This window comes from Elephantulus edwardii, unplaced genomic scaffold (genome assembly GCF_000299155.1).
Source record: "Elephantulus edwardii isolate Elephantulus edwardi_28Jun2011 unplaced genomic scaffold, EleEdw1.0 scaffold00031, whole genome shotgun sequence".
In the NCBI taxonomy this organism is placed as follows: domain Eukaryota; kingdom Metazoa; phylum Chordata; class Mammalia; order Macroscelidea; family Macroscelididae; genus Elephantulus; species Elephantulus edwardii.
In genome coordinates, this window is record NW_006399781.1 from 7,411,142 (window position 1) to 7,437,071 (window position 25,930).

At 38.5% G+C, this 25,930-nt stretch overlaps 1 protein-coding gene and 1 pseudogene across 1 annotated transcript in view; both read left to right on the forward strand.

Moving 5' to 3' along the window:
* YEATS2 (YEATS domain containing 2) overlaps positions 1 to 25,930 on the forward strand; it is a 106,294-nt gene that overhangs the window by 14,278 nt on the left and 66,086 nt on the right. Inside the window, exons 7-14 of the mRNA XM_006884056.1 lie at positions 2,566 to 2,677; positions 6,923 to 6,967; positions 7,626 to 7,806; positions 10,101 to 10,340; positions 11,840 to 11,998; positions 18,739 to 18,842; positions 20,581 to 20,688; positions 21,444 to 21,626. Of these exons, the coding sequence (XP_006884118.1) occupies positions 2,566 to 2,677; positions 6,923 to 6,967; positions 7,626 to 7,806; positions 10,101 to 10,340; positions 11,840 to 11,998; positions 18,739 to 18,842; positions 20,581 to 20,688; positions 21,444 to 21,626 (1,132 nt within the window). The remainder of the gene's footprint in view (positions 1 to 2,565; positions 2,678 to 6,922; positions 6,968 to 7,625; positions 7,807 to 10,100; positions 10,341 to 11,839; positions 11,999 to 18,738; positions 18,843 to 20,580; positions 20,689 to 21,443; positions 21,627 to 25,930) is intronic.
* On the forward strand, positions 12,293 to 12,882 carry LOC102852729 (annotated as a pseudogene).

A 25,930-nucleotide genomic window follows, 5' to 3' on the forward strand; every position in this document is an offset into this window, starting at 1 on the left:
AAAAATAATACTGTGGGAAGTAACTATGGTTTATTTTAAATAAAGTCTTAAGTTCTTTCCTCCACTCTTCTTTAGTACTTTGCCTTCATTTCCCTCCTTTTAAGCAAATGACTGCTACTGCTGTTTTTGTAGCCCATCCAAGGGATGAATTTTTCTCTCCCATACATCACGTACCATTTATATTGGAGGTATGCAGTTGTCTTCCTTGTTTATAATTGTGGCTTCCAGACCTCTTTAACGTGCCTCAGCCTTTTTGAAGTCGGTATGATCTGCTGCACTTTGCAGCAGTAAAAATTTCTGGTGCATTCCACTCCCTTCTCCCCCTTGGAAAAGATTTAACACTCAGTTTATAGATTTTTCTCTTTACTGCTCTTCTTGCTGTCATCCTTAAGGACTTTTGCATGCATTTAGACAGTTAAGCTCAAGCCTTGGCTTCTTGATTTTCAGCACTCCCATTCCAAAGAAGAGTGACCCGAGTGTGGAAACTATAGAACAATATCAATTTCACATGCAAGCAAGATTCTACTGAAGATTATCCAAAAACAGCTGGAACAGTACATGAGCAAAGAACTGCCAGAAGTCTAGGCTAGGTTTAGAAGGGGTCATGGTACTAGGGATATTGTAGTTGATGTTAGACGGATCTTAACTGAAAGCAGGGAATACCAGAGGAATGTCTTATCTGTGTTTCATTGACTATGCAAAGGCGTTTGACTCTGTGTATCATAACAAATTGTGGCTGACTCTGAGAAGAATGGGAATCCCAGAACACTTCATCGTGCTAATGCAAAACCTATATTTGGACCAAGAGGCAGTCGTCAGAACAGAGCAAGGAAACACTGCATGGTGCAAAACTGGGAAGGATGTACACCAGGAAGGGTGTACTCCATACTTTTTCACCTGTACGCAGAACAGATATCCGGGAGGCTGGACTCTATGAGGAGAAATGTGACGTCAGGATTGGTGGAAGATCTATCAACAATCTGCGTTATGCAGATGATACAACCCTGCTTGCTGAAACTGAGGAGGACCTGAAACGCTTGCTGCAGAGGGTCAAGGACTGTAGTCTTCAATATGGATTGAGGCTCAATGTCAAGAAGACAAAGATTCTCACCACTGGCCCAATTGGCAGTATCAGGATGGATGGTGAAGAGATTGAGATTGTTAACAGCTTTAGTTTGCTTGGCTTCACAGTCAACACTCTTGGCACCAGTAACCAAGAGATTAAAAGACGTATTGCGATGGGAAAGTATGCTGATAGGGACCTCTCCGAGAAGAGCAGTGGTGTCACTCTGGAGACTAAGGTGCACCTGATCCAGGCCATAGTCTTTACAGTCACTTGCTATATGTCAGAGAGTTAGATAGTGACTAGGGAGGATAGAAGGAGAATTAATGCCTTTGAGCTGTGGTGCTGAAGAAGAGTATTGAGCGTACCATGGACTGCTAAGAAAACAAACCGATTCATCCCGGAGAGGGTTAAACTGGGATGCTCCTTGGAGGCGAGGATTCTGAGGCTTTGTGTGACATACTTTGGACATGTTGTAAGGAGGGACCAGTCCTTGGAGAGGGACATACATCATGCTTGGTAGGGTGGAGGGACAGTGCAGGAGGGGAGGGCCTTTGAGGTGGATTTATTCAGTGACTAGGGTAATCAGCATGGGTGTGTCAGAGACAGTATGATCGGCATAGGGCAGAGCAGAGTTTAGGGCTGTTGTTTATAGGGTCGCTATGGCTCGCAAGCAACTCGACAGCACATAACAACAACAATGATTAGATTATCGTAGTGCTATGCCGTGGAATCTAAACTGGGAAAAAAGAGATGTAAATTATTTAGAGCAGTGATGGGTAGTAAAAACTGATGTGGTCAAGGAATTGAAGCTCTAGTGGGTCAAAGCATGGTTGGAGTCAGTTGAACTGAACAGATAGGGTAGTTATACTTGTTCATATATAGATGAATTCTTTCTGATCACCTCAAAAAGCAGAAATTTTAAAATGAGATTTTTTTTTAATAAGCAGTATTTGTTGATAATAACCATAGAAAGTGGCTGAATTGAAGTTAAAAGTATGTTTGAATTTATTTTTGTGTATATAGAGAGTTCAGTTACCATATGTATTTTTTTCTTTGCATGACATTATTGTCCTAGTATTTGTTACCAGCTGACCTTTCCTTATATTATTACATACAGATTTTCACATAAATAGAAACTTGGTTCTGAACTTGTTATTTCTCAAGGATTCTGGCACTAGTGGTTTGACATCTGTCACATCATTTAAGACTTCTAAGGCTTCACAGTCCCCTCATCTATGAAATTATTGACATTAGAGTATATGGTGTCCAAGTCTACCTGTAGGATTCAATATTGAAAGTTCAATATAGATTGAAGTTTACGTTTTCATAATATCTTTTATCATAAACATTTTGAATGTTTAGAATATTGATTTAGCTTCAAATGTGAAAACCTTAAATTTGTCTCAGAAATGAATTTCTTATTCATTGGGAAAACCTTTTTTATCTTCAAGGTAAAAAAGTCGACATAGATAAATGTGTTAAAATTTGCTTTCTTTTAGGGAACCTCCTTTTCATCTGACTAGAAGAGGCTGGGGTGAATTTCCTGTCAGGGTTCAAGTTCACTTCAAGGACAGCCAAAATAAGAGGATAGATATCATACATAATCTGAAGGTATTGTAACAAACCATTTTTCCTTGGGTTTTAAGAGTCCCTTATAACACTTAAACCTTATGACTAGGTATATTTAGAGTATAAGACACTAAGGTATAGTAGGCCTTCTAGATAGAGTAGTTAGTTATAGTTTGAGAAGTAAAATGGATCATTTTAATGCACTATGCTTACTGGTGATTCATGGCAGATATTTCCCCTTTCATGCATGAGATTCTCAGCCAGTGTACTTCAGGCACAGCTACCTCTTGTCTGTCACTAAGCTTGTATTGTTGTGATGCTTAACAGATTTTAGCAGCTTTCAAGCGAAACCAGACTAGGAAGAAAAGTCTGGTAATCTAATTCTGCTAAGCTTGCTAATCAGTCGTCTGTCTGAATATCCTTTTACCAGCCAGACTAGTGCCCTGGGCTCGAAACAACTATGAGCCATCATTTCACCCCAGCAAGAATAGCAAAGTTCAACAGGACAGCAGACAACAAATGGCTGCTGAGTTTGTGGGTGAAACTTTTTACTCACTGCTGGTAGGAATGTATAATGGTATAGTTACTATGGAAAACAGTCTGGCACTTTCTCAAAAAGTTGAAAGTAGAAATACCATTTGACCCAGCAGTTCTACTACTGGGAATATAAAGAAACCAGAGCCACAACTCAAACAGATGTATGCATGTCCATGTTTATTGCTGCATTATTCACAAGAGCAAGGAGATGGAAACAACACAACAAATTGAATTTGTTGAAAACATCAAATGAATAGAAAAACTATGGTACTTACACACAATGGAATACTATACATCACTGAAAAACAGTGAACTCGTTAAACGTTACCCAACAGGAGCGAGCCTAGAGGACATTATGCTGAGTGAAGTATTCAGTCACAAGCACTACATAACACCGCTGTTATAAAATTGGACAAACATGGGATTGGGAAGAGACTGGGGAAAGAGTGGATAGATAATGAACACTGAATTAGAACAGATGAAGGAAGAACTGTCTGAAAGGAATATATAATTGGGCATTCTATGTATGACAAGAATCATCTGGAACAAGGGGTACATTACAGAAAGGGTTTGAGGAGGGGGAAGCAAGGGGGGAAGAAATTGTGCAACAATGAGAAAAAAAAAATTACAGATTTTAAAAAATGTTCTGGGCTGCCTTCCCTTGGGTTGGTTTTCATGCTGGTCCTCCATTTTTCAATTTCAATGAAACATTTCCTGGCTACTAAAGTTAACCTGTAGTGATCTGTATTGTGAAGTTTTTACTTCAGATAAACCTCTATTTTCTACTTATATAATAAATAGTCAGGTATTTCAAGTGCCCAGAACAGATGACGTTCTTCTATTTTGCATCTCTGGCGAGTATTTTCACCGCTGCTCAGCCTGTAGCATAAAACACAATACTTTTCAAGGCAACTCATTTAGTAAATAACCTTTTAGAAGATTCTTTGATAAATGCCATTTTTTATGTCTTAATCCCATTTGTCCTAGTTTTGATATCTTAAATAGCACAAAACAAAGACTACAAGTCTGATGTTACTCTTCCATATCTCTCTTTAAATCAGTGAATTCTCCTGGCAAAAATCTGTTCCTTCTACTATTTCTTTTAGCCAAAATTTTTCAGTTCGTCTTGATATTTTGATAACAATTCCGTTTTATAAAAGTCTCTCCTGAAATATGTTCTAAGAATAAGACATCAGCAAAAAAACCTTAACAGCATTCTGTTGAGTTGATTCTGACCCATATCGATGCTATAGAATACAATAGAACTGCCTCAGGTTTTTTAATACTGTAAATCTTTATTGAAGCAGAGTGACTTAACTTTTCCCCACAGAATGACTGGTGGATTTGAACTGTAGACCTTGTAATTCATAGTCAAATGTTTTAACCATTATATATGTAACGTCCACTGCCGTGGATTGCAAAGAATATATGCTCTGAAGAAGTGAAAATGAGTACAAGTTAAAAGTGTGTGTGTGTGAGAGAGAGAGAGAGAGAGGGGAGTGTGTGTTTTCTGGAAGGCGGGGGTGTGTGTGTGTGTGAGAGAGAGAGAGAGAGAGAGAGAGAAAGAGAGTATGTGAGTGTGTTTTCTGAAGGCTTACCAAGACCTAGCTTCTCATTCAACAATCTCTACATAGTCCACAGTATATGAACTGCCTCACCTTTGTTTTAAAGTGATTGTTTATCATTTGGTCTTGCATAGGTGATTTTCTTTTCCTTTTATTTTTTTTTTCCTTCTTTTGCATCTTCTTGTTTTCTGTCCTTTTTTTTAAAATTGAGATTTTATTGTAAGTTTATAAAGAACTTGATTTCCATTCTTTCACTATTGCGCCTTTTCCTCCCTGCCTTCTTTCCCCTCCCAATTCTCTTTTTTATTTAGGAAAAAAAATTTCTTTCATTGTTATACATTGTTATACACCCAGACCACTTTATTATGCAGTTCTTATTCTAGACTATGTCATACCAATAATGCACAGGTGATTTTCTAAAGGAGCACTTACTGGTGGTGGTGATTATTTTTTGAGCCTGTTTGTTCTCTAGCTATAAAGTGACTGCAGATTCATTTTGATTCAAGGCTTGGATGTCTCAGGGAGAGCTACAGAATTAACCAGCCTAGTAAGGTTTTTTGGTTTGATTTTCAAGGAAATAGAAGTTTAATTCCACATTTCTCCCTCCATTCTGTCAGGATTCCTTCATAATCTAATAATTCTAACTAATAAATTCTTATTTACATTACTAACATTCCATCAGCATTTATGCTCCTTTATTCTAAAACACCATCTGTGATACTACTATCCTTAAAGTAATTAGTGCTACCTGAGGAGTCTGGTGGTCCAGTGGTAAAGGAGTTGCCTTGTCATTCCAGAGGTGCATGGTTTGAATCCACCAGCTGCTACATGGGAGCTGCTCCTTCTGTGGGATTTATAGTCTCTGAAAACCAGCTGGCGGGTCAGCTGTGAGTCAGTTCTGACTGGATAGAACATAACAACAAAGAGCTCTTTTTTCACAGTGGCTGCTAACCACAAAGTCAACTGTTCAGAAAATAGATAATGATACTGCTTCAATAAAAATTTACAGCCCTAAAAATCAAATAGGGCAGTTCTGCTCTTTCAAGATCATTATGAGTTGAAATAGGCTCAGTACTAAGTTTGATTTTTTCCCCCCCTTATATTGCGCATTCCACCTCCACCCCCACCCCCACCCCCCATTATCCCTACCGTTTCCTAAGATTATTTTGGTAAATACATTGCTATTATTAAGTGTTGTCAAGTTGAATCTGACCCATTGCTGACACTAGTGGATTTTCAGAGACAGTAAATCTGCAGGAGGATATTGCCCATCTTTCTTCCTTGGAGCACCTGGTGGATTCAAACCTCATGACTTTTGATTGCCAGTGCAATTCTTTAACACTGAGCCACCAGAGCTTCTTTAGTAGATAAAGCCCAAGTAAATGTATTATGATACTGCATTTTGTAATTGGGTTTTTTAATGTTTTTACTTAGTCTTTGTAAATACTATGTAAGTAGCTGGCTGCAGAGTGTATTTCACAAATTGATGGTCTATATACCATTCCTATATTGTGATGTTCCTTTTGGCTTGTGCTTGTAGATAATGCTGTAGTGATTATCTTTTATATACAATTTTTTTCCAATTTTTAGAATATCCCTAAATAGATTTTATCTCACTGGCTCCTAACAACGATAACAAGTTTATGTTAAAATGATAATAACCCAATCCATTGTTACAAGTTGATTCCAACTCCTTGCCAAACCATAGGACTAGATAGGATGGCCCCCAAAAGTGTTTCCAAGGATATCCTCTTTGTTTTAAATTAAATCATTAACAACTTTATTTCACAGTTTCCTCCCCCTCCCCTTTGCTTCACTGACATTATCTCTCATACAGTCGTAAGGATATCATCTTCACAGGAGCAGATCGCCCCGTCTTTGTCCCCTGAACCACTAGTGAGTTCAGACCGCAGACTTTTCAGTTAGTAGCTTAACATGTTAACTACAGTGCTGCTGAGCTCTTTTAAAAAATCTAATAAGTATATATAAGATTGTTTGTAGTCTTACTCCTTTTTTTTTCTCCAGAAAATTATTAATGTTTTTATTGAAGTGATGTTGGTAGTTTATAACTAAAGTAGACCTTAAGATGTAAAGTTTTGTGGTGAAAAGTTTTAGATAGGATTGTATCGAAGATTTACAAGTAAGCACGATAGACTTTGACACTCTTCCTTTTACCTTTCAACAGTTGGATAGAACATATACTGGCTTGCAGACTCTTGGAGCAGAAACAGTAAGGTTTTTCTCCCCTGTGGTATTATTTGGGAAGAAGAATGAAAATTGATATTCATTTTTAATTAGAAAACGTGATATGTGTTTGGTTTGAAAATAACCATGAATATAAGTTTTCATGGTATAGTATTAACAGTAGCTATTTGGAAGCAGGAGTGGCATCTACTTCCTAAGCAACCTGCCTCTGGAAACTCTATGAACTTTAATAAATGTCGATAATTGTAGAGGGGCTTCAGGCTTTTTGTTCATAGCGTTGCTATGAGTCATGCTCGACTCAAAGGCAATTGTCATTACACTAAATATGATAATAGCTGCTAATAATAAAATTTGTATAAAATCTGTACTGTCATATAAATATATCCTTAAATAGTAGCCTGATTAAATGTTAATCTGTCTAGGAAAGTATTCTGTGTTATGTCAGATGAGATTTAGTGAGCCTCTGCTATAGGCTAGAGGACTGGGTCCAAGGATTAAAGACGTAGAAATTAACTCTGAAGTGTTGAGAATAGGGACTTAGACAGTAACTTGTTAATTTCAGGTCCAAATAAGTACTATGAAGAATATGGGGAGAGTGAGTATGCCACATTCTGGGGCAGGATTTGGGCTTTCTGTGACATTGACAGTAGACTTATGTGCCCACTTGTTGCCCAATTGTGTAGGTAGTGGATGTTGAGCTCCATCGACATTCTCTTGGCGAAGACTACGCTTATCCTCAAGCCTCTGAATCAGATGTCTCTGATGCCCCTCCATCTTTGCCTTTAACCATTCCAGCCCCGGTGAAAGCTTCTTCGCCAGTAAAGCAGTCACATGAGCCGGCAGCAGATACCTCTGGAGAAAAAGGTAACAGAGTCGTTTCTTACATGAAGTCATTTTGGGCACTCATAACTCTGGTTTGTGTAGTGTAATATTGAACTGCTGCTCTTAGGCTTCAAATATATGGAAATGAAGTAGGCGTGTTGCTTCTACTACATAGTTTTATTATGAAAATAACTATATCCCTGTTTTGTTTAGGAAAAAAAATATTTCCAGAATGCAGAAATCACTAAAAAATAACTAGATTGTTTTTCTTTGATGATTATAATGGTTTCTTCTAATATATTAGAAGACTTTCTTGTATACCCTTATTAGGAAAACAGAAAACCTTAAGTATCTAATCTTTTTAAAAATATGACATAAATTTCATCAGCAAAAACAACTTTTAGTTTAGTATCTTTTCCCCATTTAATTAAAGTACATAATATTTAAGGATAATAACATATATAAGCTATAAGTTGTTGATAATGTGCCATTGAGTCAGAACTGATTCATAATTGATCCTTCAACAAATTTTCAGAGTCAGTCAAGTCACACTAGAAGATGGCCCATCTTTGTTTCATAGAGCAGTTGTGGATTCAAACTGTGTGCCTTTGACAGTGCAGATACTTACCACGAAGCCACCAGAGCTCCCTGTGAGCAATAAGATTGATTCTAGATGGTGTTCGTTTTCTCTCTGACTCTTTATTTGCATGTGAATTTAATAGTTCTTTAATGAAACCTCAGCTTTATTCCTCTACAAATTTCCATTGCGCTTTTTTTTTTGATCAACTGTCATTTAAACTACCTTCTTGAGAGTTTTCCCCTCAATTTTTCTAATGTTCTTTGGAGGCAAGGATTCTGAAGCTTCATCTGATATACTCTGGACATGTTGCAAGGAGGGATCAGTCCTTGGAAAGGGACGTCATGCTTGGAAGGGTGAAGGGACAGCACAGGAGGGGAAGACCCTCAATAAAATGGATTGATTCAGTGATTGGGGTAAAGGCGGTAGGTGTGTCGGAGACAATAAGATTGGCACAGGATAGAGCAAGGTTTAGGGCTGTTGTAAATAGGGTTGCTATGAGACGCAGGTGACTTAATGGCGCATAACAGCAATGTAAAAAATGAGAGAACATAGTGAATTGTGTACTTTTGTATTCTGTTTGATTTATATTTGTGGGTTTTCTAATTTGCTAATTCTGGTAATTAGAATTTTAAATTCTAATAATTAGACTTAAATAAGTATTCTGATCAGTAATTACTAATTTAATTTAATATAAATTTAGAGATGCTGCTTACTTTTTTGCTCCAAAAATGTATAAATATAGAAGAAATATTTTTTTGTATTTGTTCTACTGCTAATAAATGGTTTAAATAGATGTTTATATAATAAGGGACTCTTTTTAGGGTCCTTTTTGTTTTAAGTCTCTTTTGTGAATTGACTGAAAGTTTACAGAGCAGGTCAGTTTTCCATTTAACAGTTCCTACACATTTTAGGTAAAATTTTACCCAACAAATTGTTTTTCTGGTTAGCAATGTATACATATTTTGTTACATAGACTACAGTCCCTACTATGTAACATCACTCATCCCACTTTCCCCTTCTGTTTTCTCTTTCTGTTCTTCTTTATTAATCCTTCTTGCTGTCTGAACTTTGGCCTTGGGCCAATACTGCCCAAATTTTTACTGTGCTAGAATGTGTACCTCCCTATTGTTGAGTTCACCTTATAGACCTGCCTGTTGTTTGACCCTCCAGGCCTGACGGTGACAAAATGTCCTTCATAGTTGAGGTGGGGCTGGGTGTTTCCTCCTGTCTCTGTCAGACTAGTAAGTCTCTCTTCTTTTGTTATTATGAGTTTTGTTCCATAATATTCCCTGCCATCCAGTATCCAGTACATTTTAATGTAATTCCTTTTAGAGGGCTTGGTAGAGGTAGCCTTGCACCATCTAATTCTCTACTCAAGATCAGGGGGGCTGAGGGACATGTGGTCCGTTAGTCCTTTGAATCAGTTGCGCCCTTATGTCTTTGATTTTCTTTGCTCTTTTCTGTTCGGTACAGGAAAAGATCAATAATTCTACCTTAGATAGCGTCTCATAAACTTATATTTTTTTCCTCATGAACCTTTAAGACTCCTGTCCTTACTAACCAAAATAGGATGCAAAACATTTTCCTTGTGAGCCAGCTGACCTTGATGTCTCTGAGACTGTGGTTCTGAGGCCCCCAGGGTAGTGACTTATTCCTAGGATAAAAGGTTTTTATTGTTTCATCGTTTTTCTTAATAATATGGTTATTATTTCAAGATGACCTGTGACTTAATATTTGCCTGTTTCATTTTAACCAGGATTCCCAGCTAATAACACCGAAGCTGAGAGACATACTGCATTTTATTCTTTACCATCTTCATTGGAACGAACACCCACCAAAATCACATCTCAGAAGGTTACCTTTTGTTCTCATGGCAATTCAGCTTTCCAGCCAATAGCATCAAGCTGCAAAATTGTACCACAGAGTCAGGCTCCCAATCCTGAATCACCTGGAAAGTCTTTTCAGCCTATCACGATGAGCTGCAAGATTGTCTCAGGTATGCAAAAGAAGTATTAAAGACCATGAGTGAAATTGGCTGGATGTAGAATGCTATAATAACAAAAGCACTTTGTGAGTTTTTTGAAAGTTCTTTTAAGTGAGAATTTTTATTTGTTAGGCAAAAGAGTTCATTACCATTGGTAACTCTTCCTCAAGGATAAAATCACTCATCATCTGTATCATTCATATAAAAACAATTATTGAATGTGAGAAAGAAGTAAAATTTGAACTATAAATATTTTTAGCTCCTAGCTTTAAGTCATCACAGGTATTATTATGGTAAATAGTGGAAGCTAAAAGTGGAATTGATATGGAGTTAATCGTTTAATCTCTTTCCAAACACAGTAGAAAATCATTTATTCCTTGGTAGTATGAAGTTTGTGGGATACTTTGCCTCTTTGACAGTTCTACATTTATATTAGAAAATATTTCATGTATAAGTCTTCAGAAGCATATACTTTACGGTTTGGTTGTACTTGGTTAGAAAAGGTCATTGAAAATATCCAGGCAGCCAGAGTGCCTCAAATAAAACTTGAATGACATTGCTAAAATTAAACAAGTAAGCAGAGATCTCTTCCTAGTCATTGAAATGGAGAAGACATTTTAAAATGAAAAGGAATTTATCAGAATTGGAAGGAGTCAAGAATATCTCCTGTAAAGCTCAGAAAACTTTAAATGAGGATAAGTAGAAGTAGTGTAATTCTACCTACTGGATAATAAATGTATTTAATGCTTGCTTTCTTCAGAGATATAATAGTCGAACATAAAAATTTATTTGACATTTACAGAAGTGTTTAGCAGTACATAATTAACCTATAAGATTATGTGGACGTGTGTATCTTTTGGATTTTGGCAGTGATCTCCCGTAGACAGCTTTGTTTTAAGTAGGTCAGTTTCACATTTTCTTGTGGAGAAATTAGCTAAATCAGGACACTTGGTTCCAAAGATATAATGGAATTGTGGTGCATTGTTTGAGCACTTGGTTGTTAGAACCCACCCAAGTGACTGAGAAAAAGATGAAGCAGTCGAGTTATAAAGATTACAGTTGGGGAAGCCTTGTGGGACACTTATGCCCTACGCTGTATGGTTGCTTTGAGTCTGAAATGACTTTGACAGTAGCAAGGATTCAGAATTTGAATAAGCTACTTAGGATGATGGTGATGTATTATTTTCAAGATTCATTCATTCGACACAGTTGTACAGTGTTTGTCTAAAACCAGGAGAGCTTCTACACCAGAACTTGTAGAAATGTAGCTCCATATTCATTAGGTGTGGGGTTGGACCTGGAAAACGGCTTATAACAAGCTCTGTGTGCTGCTGCTGTTGTTAGTCCACAGGTAAGGAGACAAGGTAGCTGTGTTGCAGCTGCTCAGTACTGGAAGTTGACTCTTATGTTCCAATTCGTCATTGGCCCTGTCCTTCCTTTTTCTTCAGTGTTTTTAGATGGACTAAATGTATGGTTTTGTTCACCCTCCTCTCTCTCTCTAATTTCTAAAGGTTCCCCAATATCAACTCCAAGTCCATCACCACTGCCACGAACTCCAACTTCTACTCCAGTCCATGTGAAGCAAGGCACTGCCAGTTCTGTTATTAGCAATCCTTATGTTATCATGGACAAGCCTGGGCAGGGTATTGGTGGCACCACTCCCAGTACAGGTGTGTATTTGATCAGTATTTATGTACTTCAGAAGTTCTGCTGTTTTATTAGAGATGAAATCCTGGCCTGACTTAGGAGCCTTGCAGTGAAACAATAATGTCTGAAATAAACATGGTAGATATGTAAAATTCACCCCCATACAATTTTTTTGGAAGGGAGATTTGCTGTGTAGGGAAGTTAACTTTCTAGGAATTTCCTTTTTAATTGGTAAGAATTTAAAGTAAACCATAATTATGCAACTACAATGGAAAACATAATGACACCTTTAAAAGTTAGAGATTCCAGACCCTGAAATGGTGCTGCTGGCTGAGCACCTCCTGTGGCTGCTGCCTGTAGAAAAGCAGATCGAGACGGGGCCCTTCCTGAAGGTGGTGTCCCACCTGCTGCTCTTCTTCGATTGCCTCAGGTCCCCCCAATCTTCACTCCCATCAAGGTAAATATAAGTAGCAACATCATGAAAATCAAGGCCATGTACAGCAGCACCAGACCCCCCAAGAACATCCTAGAGGTGGAGAAAGATTAGTACAGAGCAGAGTGGTCCAAAGCTGGGGCCACCCTGGCCCTGATGTGGCTGAAGAGAGGTCTCCACTTTATGCAGGTCTTTCTGGAGAGCAGCTGTGATGGGAAGCAGGATGAGAACCACCCCAAACTCATCCACATCAACAACACCAAGGCCATGGCTGGATCTGCCAGAGCTGTAAGATGCTTCTTACAAATCTGGCTTCCTGAAGGCACTGTCCAAGTGGTAGAAATGACAGAGATCTGAGGAATGCCTGGAGAAGATCCACCTCTTCCTAGTCACTCACCTACATGGCCTCCATTGACCTCATCTGTGAGATAGGTTTATCTGAAGATGAACGCCTAGCTCAACTTTAGGATGTAGTAGTGCCTGGCGCTGACACCGCCCCCCCCCCCACTGCAGCCAGCAGGCCCACTCCCCCAGGGACACGTCTCTGCCACAGAGGCCCTTAGAACAGCCTGAGAGTATAGGGGGCTCCCTTGGCTTCAGAAAAGTCATTCTCTTGGAGCAGTAATGACCCCACTTCCACATTGCCTTTGAACCTCACAGCGGTACAGATTTTGTCTCCATTTTAGCATGGTAAACACCACTTAATGTGTATAATAAATCAAGTTCTAGGGATTTTTTAGTTGTCATTGTCTCATGCATACCCCGAGCACAGCTCTATTGGGGGTAAGGTAGACAACCCTCCAATGCCTTGTCATCCTCAGCACTAAAGAGTGCTCTGTTTTTCCAGTTGTTGGGGCAGACCTCCAAAGATTTGATGTGTATTAAGAAGAAGAAACAAACAAAAAACTGCCAATAAGAATAAATCAGTGATTTTTATGCAGAAACTAAATGATCTTTAATAAAGATATCTGTATTTTGGAATTTAAAAAGTTCGAGATACCTTATGACTCAGTAATCACTAACGGTTTCTACACAAAAAATGGAACTGTGACAAGGAGCGACGTGTAAACCCATGTTCATCGCAGCCTTATTTACAATGGCTAAAAGGTAGAACAGCCTAAGTGCCCATCAGCTGACAATGGAGATGTTAACCATGGCACATACAGAACGCACTGTAACACTAGGCAACAATAAATAATAGTGACTCTGATACATTTCAAACGTGGGTGACATGGACAACTGACAGTGACAGAAGGACTAATATTTGTGGTTCTTTTATTTTTAAGAAAGTTAAGAAAAGTTTGTATTCAGAAAGAAACTTTTGTGATTACCAAGGATGAGAGAAGGAGGGGAGATTACTAGGTAAGAACCGAAAAACCCAAACCTACTGCCATCAAGTCTGTTTGAAGTCAGAGTGACCCTCCATTGAATTTCTGGAGCTGTAAATCCTTATGGAATTAGACTGCTGGTATTTCCAGACATTGATTAGCAGCCAGATAGCCCACCAGCGCTCCCTAACTAATAGAAATGTTTTAACTTGTGTAAAGGGAAAGGTTGTGCACAGTGAGGGAGGTCACTACAACATAAGGAAGGCCTGGGAGACAGGGAGACAAGAATAAAAGACAGCAGGAATACCATCACAGCCACAGGACTGTGGTAAGATAACTTAGGAGTGGATACATAGATTTGTCAGTCGATCAGATGTTGAATGGCATATGGAGCATGCGTCCATTTGACAGACTATTTCTGCATATGTACTGGGATGTTACCTAGGTGAATTAATAGATCCTTCATTCTACTTTAATGAGTAGCTCAAACTCTCAGGCCCATACTCACTGCTATCGAGTCATTTGTGACTCCCAGCTGGCCTCCATCGGGTGTCCAGGGCTGTGAATCCTGACAGGTTAAAAAGTTCATGAGTGACTGACATAGAACAATTGCTCTTTCCCCATCCTGAACACAGAAAAAGGAAGACAGTTAAACATTCAAGGAAACAGTTGGTCCAGAGGACTAATGGTCTACATAACCCTCAGCCTCCACCAGTACGGGACCACAAGATCTATGTGGTACCTCTCTACCACTATTGAGTGCTCAGATTAGGGTCATAGTGGAAAGTCTTAAACCTAACGGAACAAAAACAATAATGGAGAATCCAGGGAAGACATTGCAAACATGTCGTTAGCATCAAGGACATTGCAACTAATGTCACAAAACAGTATGGGTAAATAGTTGAAGGGAGGATTTAATGAATTTTCATTCAGCGTTTCTTAAGCTCAAGGAACTCAAGAACAAATTCAAACCTCAAGTTGCTATAACTAAAGGTGCTTTAGGCAGAGTATTAAATGATCCAGGAAGTATTAAAAGAAGATGGAAAGAATATACCGAGTCACTGTATCAAAAGGAATTGGCAGAAACAGAAGAATTTAATGAAATAACATAGAAGCAAGAGCCTATGGTGATGAAGGAAAACGTTCAAGCTGCTTTGAAGGAAATAGCAAAAAATAAGGTCCCAGGAATAGATGGTATACCAATTGATGTTTTTCAGCTAATGCCTGGATGTGCTCACCAAGTTGTGCCAAGAAATCTGGAGAACAACCACTTGGCCAACTGACTGGAAGAGATCTATATTTATTCCCATTCCAAAGAAGGGTGACCCAACAGAGTGTGAAAACTATAGAACAATCTCACTGATTTCACATGCAAGCAAGATTCATTCTACTGAAGATTATCCAAAAACGACTGGAACAGTACATCAGCAGAGAACTGCCAGAAGTCCAGGCTGAGTTTAGAAGGGGTCGTGATACTAGGGATATTGTAGCTAATGTTAGATGGATATTAGCTGAAAGCAGGGAATACCAGAAGAATGTGTATTTGTGTTTCATTGATTATGCAAAGGCGTTTGACTGTGGATCATAACAAACTGTGGCTGACTCTGAGAAGAATGGGAATCACAGAACACTTGATCGTTCTAATGCGAAACCTGTACTTGGACCACGAGGCAGTTGTCAGAACAGAGCAAGGAAACACTGCATTGTTCAAAATTGGGAAAGGTGTACACCAGGGATATGTCCTATCTCCATACCTTTTCAACCTGTATGCAGAACAGATTATCTGAAAGGCTGGGCTCTGTGAGGAGAAGTATAGCGTCAGGATTGGTGGAAGATCTGTCAACAATCTGCGTTGTGCAGATGATACAACCTTGCTTGCTGAAACTGAGGAGGACCTGAAATGCTTGCTGCAGAGGGTCAAGGGCTGTAGCCTTCAGTATGGATTGAGGCTCAATGTCAAGAAGACAAAGATTCTCACCACTGGCCAATTGGCAGCATCAGGATGAATGGTGAAGAGATTGAGATTGTTAACAACTTTAGTCTGCTTGGCTCCACAGTCAGCACTCTTGCTACCAGTAACCAGGAAATCAAAAAACGTCTTGCGATGGGAAAGGCTGCTGTTAAGGACCTCTCCAAAGTACTGAAGAGCAGTGGTGTCACTCTGGAGACTAAGGTGCATCTGATACAGGCTGTGGTCTTTGTAATCACTTGTTAATGCATCAGAGAGTTGGACAATGACTAGGGAGGATAGAAGAAGAATTGATGCCTTTGAGCTGTGGTGCTGGAGAAAGTATTGACTATACCATGGACTGCCAAGAAAACAAAAATTCATCCTAGAGAGGGTTAAACCAGGCTGCTTCTTGGAGGCAAGGATTCTGGGGCTTCGTCTGACATACTTTGGACATGTTGTAAGGAGGGACCAGTCCTTGGAGAGGGACATCATGCTTGGGAGGGTGGAGGGACAGCGCAGGAGGGGAAGACCCTCTATGAGGTGGATTGATTCAGTGACTGGGGTAATCAGGATGGGTGTGTTAGAGGCAGTGCGATTGGCACAGGATAGGGCAGGGTTTAGGGCTGTTGTACATAGAGTCGCTATGAGTCGCAAGCGATTTGACAGCACATAACAACAACAATCAGAAATATTTTCTAGCTTACAGTATTTCGCTTGAGACTTTTTTTCCACACCTGCAAGCAATATAAACAGCTTTTCAGAAGTGAACAGGAATACCTTTGCAAGCCATACTCATTTCTGCAAAGTCAAATAAAAAAGTTATCTTCTCTCTGTGAGAAATCGAAGCTACCCTTGTAAAAAAGAGCACTCCTAGGAAGAAGAGTATACTTTTTATTCACTCTGTCATAATTCCACACAACTTCTTGTGCTTTTCAGTTTTTTTAAGAATGTTGCACTCATTTTTCTTTTGATCAACCTCCGTATTTAAAAACATGCCCCTAAGTGTAAACTTTTCTGTAAATTTCAATCTTAACTAAGAAAAGTAGTAAAATATAAATAAGAGTGTAAGATAATTAGATTGATTTTTTTTATAAAAAGACCTTAAAAAAATGACCTTGTATTTAGTATTTGTGAATGAATGTTGGACATTTTCAAATAGTAATTTGTGAAACTTCTTTAAAATATACTGCTTTCAAGTGGTCTTGGCAAAATTGGAAAACTATCTGCAGAAGACTCAAGATCCACGCCTCACTCCATATACAAAAACCAACTCTGGGTGGATCGTGAACCTAGGACTAAAACCAAGGACTATAGACTTCACTAAAGAGAAGCTTGGAAGAACTCTAGAAGTCCTAATTCATAACATAAACAGTCTTCCAAGTATCCTGAAAAATCTACAACCAGGAGAAGATAAAATAGATGAATGGGACCTTCTAAGAATCACATCCCTATGCACATCCAAAAACTTCTCCAACAGGGTAAAAAGGGAAGCCACAGACTGGGAAAAAGTATTTGGTAATGACATATCAGATAACGGACTTATATCCAGGATTCATAAAATACTTGAGCACCACAACAAGATAAAGGTAAACAATCCAATTTAAAAATGGGCACAGGATATGAACAGACATTTCACCAAAGAAGATATTCAGATGGCCAACAAGCTCATGAAGAAATGTTCAAAAGTCCTAGCTCTAAGAGAGATGCAAATCAAAACAGCTATGAGATATCATCTCACCCCAGTAAGAATAGCAAAATTTAACAGAAGAGCAGGTAACAATGCTGGCGAGGTTGTGGATAAACTGGAACACTTACTCACTGTTGGTGGAAGTGTAAAATGGTGCAACCACTGTGGAAGGTGGTGTGACACTTTCTCAAAAAGTTGCAAATAGAGATACCATTTGACCCAGCAATTCCACTGCTGGGATTATACCCCAAAGAGACCATAACTGCCACCCAAACAGATATATGCACACTCATGTTTATCGTGGCTTTGTTCACAATAGCAAGGAGTTGGAAACAACCTAAGTGCCCATCAACAAACGAATGGATAGAGAAGCTGTGGTATATTCACACAGTGGAATACTACACTGCATTGAAAAATAAGGAACCTCAAGCAATATTATTCAAAATGAGTGACCCTGAAGGACATTATGCTAAGTGAAGTATCTCAGTTACAAAAGGACAAATACTGCATTATTCCACTGTTGGAAAACGGACTGACATCGGGTTTGGGGGGAGACTGAGAAAGATGGAATAAATAATGTATATTGCATTGAAACAGATGAGGGAGAAAACGATTTAAAAGGGCTATGTGATTAGGTATTATTGTCATTACAGGAGTCCAGAATGAAGGTTGCATATTGGAGTGGACTTGGGGGGAAGGATTGTATAACAATGAAAGAATTTTTCTTTTTCTTTTCAAAGAGAAGAGCGAATTGAGGAGAGGGAGAGGTGGGCAGGGAGAAAAGTGCAATAATGAATGAATGAATGAATGGAAATCCAAAGTCTCTGTAAACTTTCATTAAAATTAATAATAATTTTTTTAAAAAAACACTATACTCCTTTCAGAACTTACTTAATAATCATTTGAAGATACTATGTCCTAAAAGTTGTTTAACTGATGAGTGGAGGACTATTTGATGAATAGAGTTGTAAATGCTGGAAGTGGTGCCACTTTATATTGAAACTATTTTGAAGGCACTAACATTCATGTTAATGCATGTTTGGGCATATTTATTAACTGACTAAATGCTGTTATTCTACAGTGATTCATAAAAGAAGCAATTGTGTGTGTGTGTGTATTCTGTATCTTTCATTATTTTTCTACATGTAAGAACAGAATAGTTTCAGGATTATGAGATTCCTCCTTAAAAATGACAGGTGGTACGGTACACACAGAAAAAATAATAAATTTTTTTAAAAAGTAAAAAAAAGAAAAGACAGGTGTATACACCGAAAAGGAGGAGGATGGTAGGAACTGTTTTGAACTTCTGCTTTGTAAATTTCCCTTAGTTAATGCCTTAAAGTTAAATCTGCCTGCCTTCTCAGGAAGTCCTACAAGCAAGCTCTCCGTAGCCTCCCAGGCCTCCCAAGGAACAGGTTCACCTATTCCTAAAATTCATGGAAGTGGTTTTGTAACATCTACTGTCAAGGTAACTCTCTTACTGTGTTATTGCACTTGGCTAGTTTCTGAAGACATTCTGTTCAAGAAATTGTCGCTTGATAAAATATTATTCAAGCTAATAATTATCTGAGGATCATACACTTCAGACTTCCCTTATCTGGTCTTTGATCTTTTTTCCTAGTGTAGAAATGCTTCTCAGCACTTCTGTCAGATGATCACTTAGCATCTATTTGAAAATTTAACGAGATAAAGACAACTAAAGACATAACCATCTTTATAAAAGCTTTGTTAGAATTTTTTCAATATATGAAAAATCCTCAGTCCTATTACCTAACAAGAATTAAATGTATTTTCTTTTTTACAGTCAGCCTATTGATTCAGGGAGATAATTCTTATGTCTCTGCTAAATTATTTTTTTCTCTTCTCCTTCATTAAAAGCAACTTTAGTTACTATTGAAATCTAAAAGTTCAAAAGTGATCTGATTTGTTCAGAATATATTGCTGGATACCTTCTTGGCAGAGATGCCTGATGTTTGCTCAGTTATTTAGCTTGCTTTTTCATGGCTGCCTAGGTCTAAAGCCTTTCAGGTGTAAACAGTCTCAGAATCTCTCTGAATGTAAGAATAAATTTCTTTTATATGATTAGAATATGACATAGCATTTCTTATAGATACTTGATAGTGCTGGTATTCAGTGGTTTCCTAGTCCAAAGCAAGATTTTCTTTCTCTTAGTTTGTAGCTCTCTCTGAACACCATGTAGGTGAATGACGGAACTTTAATAATTCCCTTCAATGTCTTAACTCTTCTGCTGGACTATTTATTTTCTTTTATATTGGTTTGCTTATGAAGTTCATATATATTATGTTTTATACTATCTGCCAGTCTATTTTTAATGTTCATTGATGATCTCTTCATTACGTAGTCAAACAGTTTTCTTTTTGCTCTGGCATTTATTTATGACAGAATACCTCTGAGATTTCTACTTTTTAATTTGAGAATTAGATAAACTAACAATTTAATTGTTGTAGCTTTTGCATCTGCTAATTGTGCAGGTTTTTTTTATTGTTGTTTGGCCTTTTTGTTATCTACAGTTCGTGCTGAATAATTTCCCACTGGATATTTATTCAGAGTAAAGTTTATAAATTTGTGAATGCTGCTAATAGAAAATATATACGGACATCTTGCGGCTACTTTTTCATTAGTTTATTTATTTAATGCATCTGAAGATAGAAAGGCCACTCTGGTGGCCTTGTGATAGGGAACTACTCTGCCAGCCCAAAAGCAGCGCAGCTCAGATCCAGCAGCTGCCCAGCAGAGAAATGATGAGCCATCTCTCCTGCACTTTACGGCCGCTGAAAACGCAGCGAGGGCCCGCTGTGAATCAGCTCAGACACCACAGCACATAACAGCAACAAAACAAAGGATATAAAAGGAATAAATGCATTTTTTGCCCTCACCATATTAGAGGTAGTATGAAAGAAGCAATTCAAGGTTGCAGTAGGATACAGGTAGTAGGTACTTAACAGATTTTAGCCTGCCTTTGCATTTGGCTTCTAAAAGGTAAATACAGAGGCTTGAAAGATGCCAAAGAGTTTTGTTTAGTGGGGGGTTTTTTGGGGGGTAGCGGTGGTTGTTTTTTTTTAAAAAAATTTGTGTTGCTATATGTTGCTAAAATATCACAGATCTGTAGTAAATACAAGTGACTGTGAGATCTGTTATCACTGAATTTTCTCCTAATTGTGTGATGTGTATTTTTACACACATAGCAGGAAGATTCTTTGTTTGCATCTATGCCACCTCTTTGCCCAATTGGAAGTCACCCTAAGGTTCAAAGCCCCAAACCTATAACGGGAGGACTTGGAGCTTTCACAAAGGTAAGTATTTCAGAGGATTGTTTCTGGAATCTGTGTGGGCTTGTTAACATACTCATTTTTGTGACGGTTTGGAGCTAGTTAACATTACCCCAATAACATACACCTTTTTAAATATATTTCAGCTACATGGTGAGATCTTTTTTTCAGAGCTTTTCATCTATTTAATCCCTTTGGAATCTAACAGGAAGGGCATTTGAGAGAGCATAGTCTGTGTTTTTATCTAGTGCTCTGTTGCTACTGATACAGAAAAGAAATTATTAGATAACACTGACAGATTAATAAGGTCAAGTTAAGTCCTACTTTTGAACCCTTTGAGCCAAAGGCCATGCCTCTGGCAGTTCCACTTTACCAACAGCTCCACAGGAGAAAGATGGAAAATCTCTTCTTGTGCAGTTTAGAAACTCATTAACCCCATGGAATGATCAACGCTGAGTTGGTTTCAGCTCGATACCAATGGGTTTTTTAAAGTCCTTTATAAGTCACATGGTTCAAACCTACCAGATATTCCAGGAGAAGGATAGGTAGTCTATTACTCTGTGACTTACGGCTTTGAAAACCCACTGGAGGGTCACCCATAGGTTGGTTTCAACTCAGCAACAAACAGCAACATTAATTAAACTACAGACTATTATTTAAACCTACTTTAGTCATTTACCTTCCAGGTATCATAATTCAGTACTTCTGCAAACAGGGTAGGATTAGTAGCTGTTTTTCGTGGAATGTTTGTTCAGTGTCATCTTTATGTTCCTTGTAAGGTGATCATTAAACAGGAACCTGGTGAAGCCCCCCACGTGGCCACGTCAGGAGCTGCCAGCCAGTCACCACTCCCCCAGTACGTGACTGTGAAAGGGGGTCATGTAATCGCTGTGTCGCCACAAAAGCAGGTCCTAACTGCTGGAGAAGGGTCTGCCCAGTCTCCAAAGATTCAACCCTCCAAGGTAGGTTTCATGCAGGGATGGGAGTTTCGGCATGTCAGTAGGCATTGTTTGCCTAAGAAATTTCCAAGTGCTGGAAGGATTGGGGCCAGCAGGGTAGCTGATCCTCAGAAAGCGTGTAGGTGAAAGCCCAGATGCAAATGCGAAGTGTTAAGTCTTTCTTTTCTTGTAGTAATCATTGACCAGAGCAGGGTGTGTGTCATAGAGGGTCCAGGAATAGTTCAAAAGGTGAAGAGACACTGTTGTCATCTCTTTGGGAGTAAAGGTGATTGGTTTGATGGACACAGCTTTGCACTTGATTGATACAAGTGAGTGACACGACTGAAGTCTGCTGTTTCACTGGTTTATTTCTGGTTTATTTTATATACATCCCTGAGATCCAGGCATTATGGTATAGATAATGATTCTTGGCTTTTTATAGCATTTATTTTCCTTCTAATTTAGGGGCTATAGGAAAACTATTGGGAGAACAAAAGCAGTACATAAATCTGTGTTTTCCTGCATCAATAAGAAATAGTAACTAGTGTTTTTAATTTTACGCTCTTATTTACACATTATAATACTCAAAACAACCCCACAAAGTCTTTTGACCCTCATTTTACAAATAAAGAAACTAGCTCAGAGAAGTTAAGCAAATTCCTTAGGTAAATAGCTAATAAATAGAGAGAATTTGAACTTAGATCAGCTGGTTCCCAAATTCCCCATCCCAGCTCTAATGAGAATTTGTGAGCCACTGTCTTTATCCTAAGCATGCTTTTTGACCATCCAAAAATAAACCTTCATTTTTTTTTAAATTATTAAATTTTATTCGTTTTAGTGAACATTTACAGAGATTTTGGGTTTTCATTCATTCATTGTTGCATTGTTTTCTCTACCCTCCTCCCCAGTTCGTTCTTCTTCCCCGCCTGGTTTTTTTGTTTTGGTTTTTTTTTTGCTTTTTTTTAAAATTTAGGTTGTTTATTTTTCATTTCAGTGAACATCTACAGAGATTTTGGAATTCCATTCATTCATTGTTGCACCCTTCTCCCCGCACAAACCCCTCCCCCCCTTCAACAAACGAATGGGTAGAGAAGTTGTGGTATATTCGCACAATGGAATACTATGCTGCATTGAAAAACAAGGAACTCATGCAATATTATTCAAAATGGGTGACCCTGGAGGACATTATGCTGAGTGAGGTATCTCAGTCACAAAGGGACAAGGAAAGCTTCATTTTTTAAAGTACATTTTCTCTGAAACTACTTGCAACCTGAAGGTCATCCTTGTTTTGGAAGAGGAAGAATTTTTTTCTTGTTGTTTTAAGTGCTTTGGTTAGTATGAATAACTAGCAAATATTGAGATAAAAATTTACAGTATAAAGGTGGCTCTGAAATCACTTAAGAGTCCTGAACATTTCTCACAAACTCACTTAATTATAAGAATCATTAAGAATCATTTGATGATTAAAAATTACAGATACCTTGAAACCCCTTCCTAAGGTAAGTAAATCAGAATCGTTTTGTAAGGCTCTGCAAATCTGGACTTTTAACATATTCAGCAGGTGATTTCATGCAGTTAGACAAAATAATCATCATCTTCTTAAGGCTTCCATAGCCAGGATCATTAAGATTTATATCCGTAACTGCTTCCTAATGCTGTCTGTCTGGCCTCACAGGTAACACCATTCTTCAAAACTATGTAGTGAGTCATTGTTATCTGGGCTTCCTAAAATCTTTTTAGCATTACCTAAACATAGATGGAGGGAGCTCTGGTGCCTTAGTGGTAGAGTTCAAATCCACCAACTGCTCTGCAAGAGGAAGATGGGCAGTCTTTTCCTGCGCAGCTTACAATTTCTGAAAACCTGCTGGAGGGTCAGCTATGAGTTGCTTTTATTTCCACAGTACATAACAGTAAACACGATGGTTTAGGGTTGCAGTCAGTCTAGCATTGCTGTTTGCTCACAGATGTTCTGAAGAAGTTAGCTGACATTGAGTAGGTTCCGGCTCACAGCTGCCCTCCATACAACAGAATGAAGCACTGATTCTGCTCCTTGCGCCTCCTCACACTTACTGCTGTGTTTGAACCGACTGTTAGGGCTATGCTCTCAGTCTGTCTCATGGAAAAGCATCTTCTTTTTCAAGGATCCATTGCTTTACCAGATGTGATAACCCTTCTTCAGGGACTGGTACCTCTGGTAATAGGTGTGAATTTCATGGGAGAAAGCCTCACCATCCTTACTTCTGAGGAGCACGCTGGCTGTATTTCTTTCAAGACACGTGTTCATTTGCTTGACAGTCCTGCTGTACTCAGTATTCACCAGTCCCATCATTAAAAGGCATTGATTCTCCTTCAGTCTTCCCTGTGCATTATCCAGGGTTTGCATGCATAAGAGGCAATTGAACTTACCATGGCTTATCAAGTACACCCTAATCCTCAAGAGGGATGGCTTTGTGTTGTTGTTTTTTTTTAATTTTTTGTTTTTTAATGTTTCAATAGCTTGAAAAGTATCATTTCTAGGCATTCATAGTTGTTCAAATAAATGGCTTTGATTTTGAACAAGTCGATGTCTCTGATGCAGTAAGTAGTTTGAGTTTTGACCGTTGGTTCTATGGGTTTTGATCCTGAATCTGAGTAAAAAGAAATCCTTGAAAACAATAATCTTTTCTTGATTGTGATGTTGCTTATCAGTCTCTTAGTGTGGATTTTTGTTTGTGTTGAGACATAATCTCTACTTGCAGGCTGTAATCTTTGATCATGAGCATTTCAAATCCTCTGTGTTTTCAGCAAGAAAAGTTTTGTTATTTGTATATTGAATGATGCTGATGAGATTTTCTCCATTCCCAATACTGGATGCTTCTCTATACACTCCATGTAGTTTATCAGTTAGTTGCTCAATATTCAGACTGAATAAATACAGAAAAAGAAACAACTCTGCCATCTACCTCTCTTGAACACACACCATTCTTAATTTTAAATCCTGTGGTTCATCCCTTGTTTGAATGACTCCTTGTGGACTTTGTATTGCTTCCATTTGAGCACAGTTAAGTTTTTGAAATTTTGATTCTTCACAGTGTTCTCTGTAATTTATTACAGTCATGGTTTGGCTTTGCTGCTTTTTATCTTACCAGTCCATTTATGTAGTAATGCTGAAAACCTATATTTGCCATTTACTTCATTGTTGTGGTCAAAAGGAGCTAAGAGAAAGTAGTAGATGGGTATTTCTGCAATGCCTTGAATAAAATTTAAGGATATCAGAAAGAAGAGCCATAGAAAAAATGTGAAAGAACTGCAAAAACCAGTAAATCCTGGGGAAAGACATTATTACTTTCCTCAGAAATTCAATGCATGCTTTGAACTCAAGAAAACCAGCTGTCTGCAAGTACAGGCTGTGCTGGGTTTTAGTGAAGTGCATTCCTAGAAGCTATGCCAGAAAACGAGGGTGTGGGACGATGGTACTGTTTTACTCTCCACACAACTTCGGCTCTATAGAAACGCAGCTTCTCTTTCTCAGGTCAGTGGGGAGAGGTGCTGTGCTGTGCTGTGCTGTGCTGTGCTGTCCTGCCTTTGGCGTGGATGGCAGCACTGAAGAATAACTGCGTTCTGGGAGGAAGCTTTGTGGCATGTTAAAAAGCATGAATTCTGGAAGCAGAATTCGTTCGTCACAGATTTCTGTCATTTGTTACTTGTAGGACTTGGGCAGGTTACTTAACATGTTGCCGCAAATGACACTAATACATCGAAGAAGAAAACAAAAAGTGATTCTAAGCACGGTCGTCAATTTACAAGTGTGCAGCAATATGTTAATCTCTTTGAATGTTCGTTTACTTAATTTTGGAGGTTTTGTTAGTTTTTTTCCAAGCTAGTAAAAGAGAGTATTACCACTTGTTTTGTGGCACTGTATCAGAATTCAAGTTCATTTTACATAAAGGGCCAAGTGCCAGAGAGGTGCTCAGTAAATGGTGCTAATGTGGTGTGGCTAAAAACAGGCCATGTGGAAGCATGCACGAACACAGAGGGTTTGAATCCTCACCTTCAGATTGCATAAATGAATTCTGACTTGTAAAGCTATGTACAAGGCACAGAGATAGCAGGCATAGACCTTGAATAAAAGCATTAATCACACTGAAATATTTATAACAAATAGAAAACAAAGGGTGGTTGTTGTTGTTATGTGCCGTCAAGTCGCTTGTGACTCATACGGACCCTATGCACAGGAGCCCTAAACTCTGCTCTGTCTTGTGCCAATTGCACTGTCTCTGACACTCCCATCCCGATTATCCCAGTCACTGAATCAATCCACCTCATAGAGGGTCTTCCCCTCCTGTGCC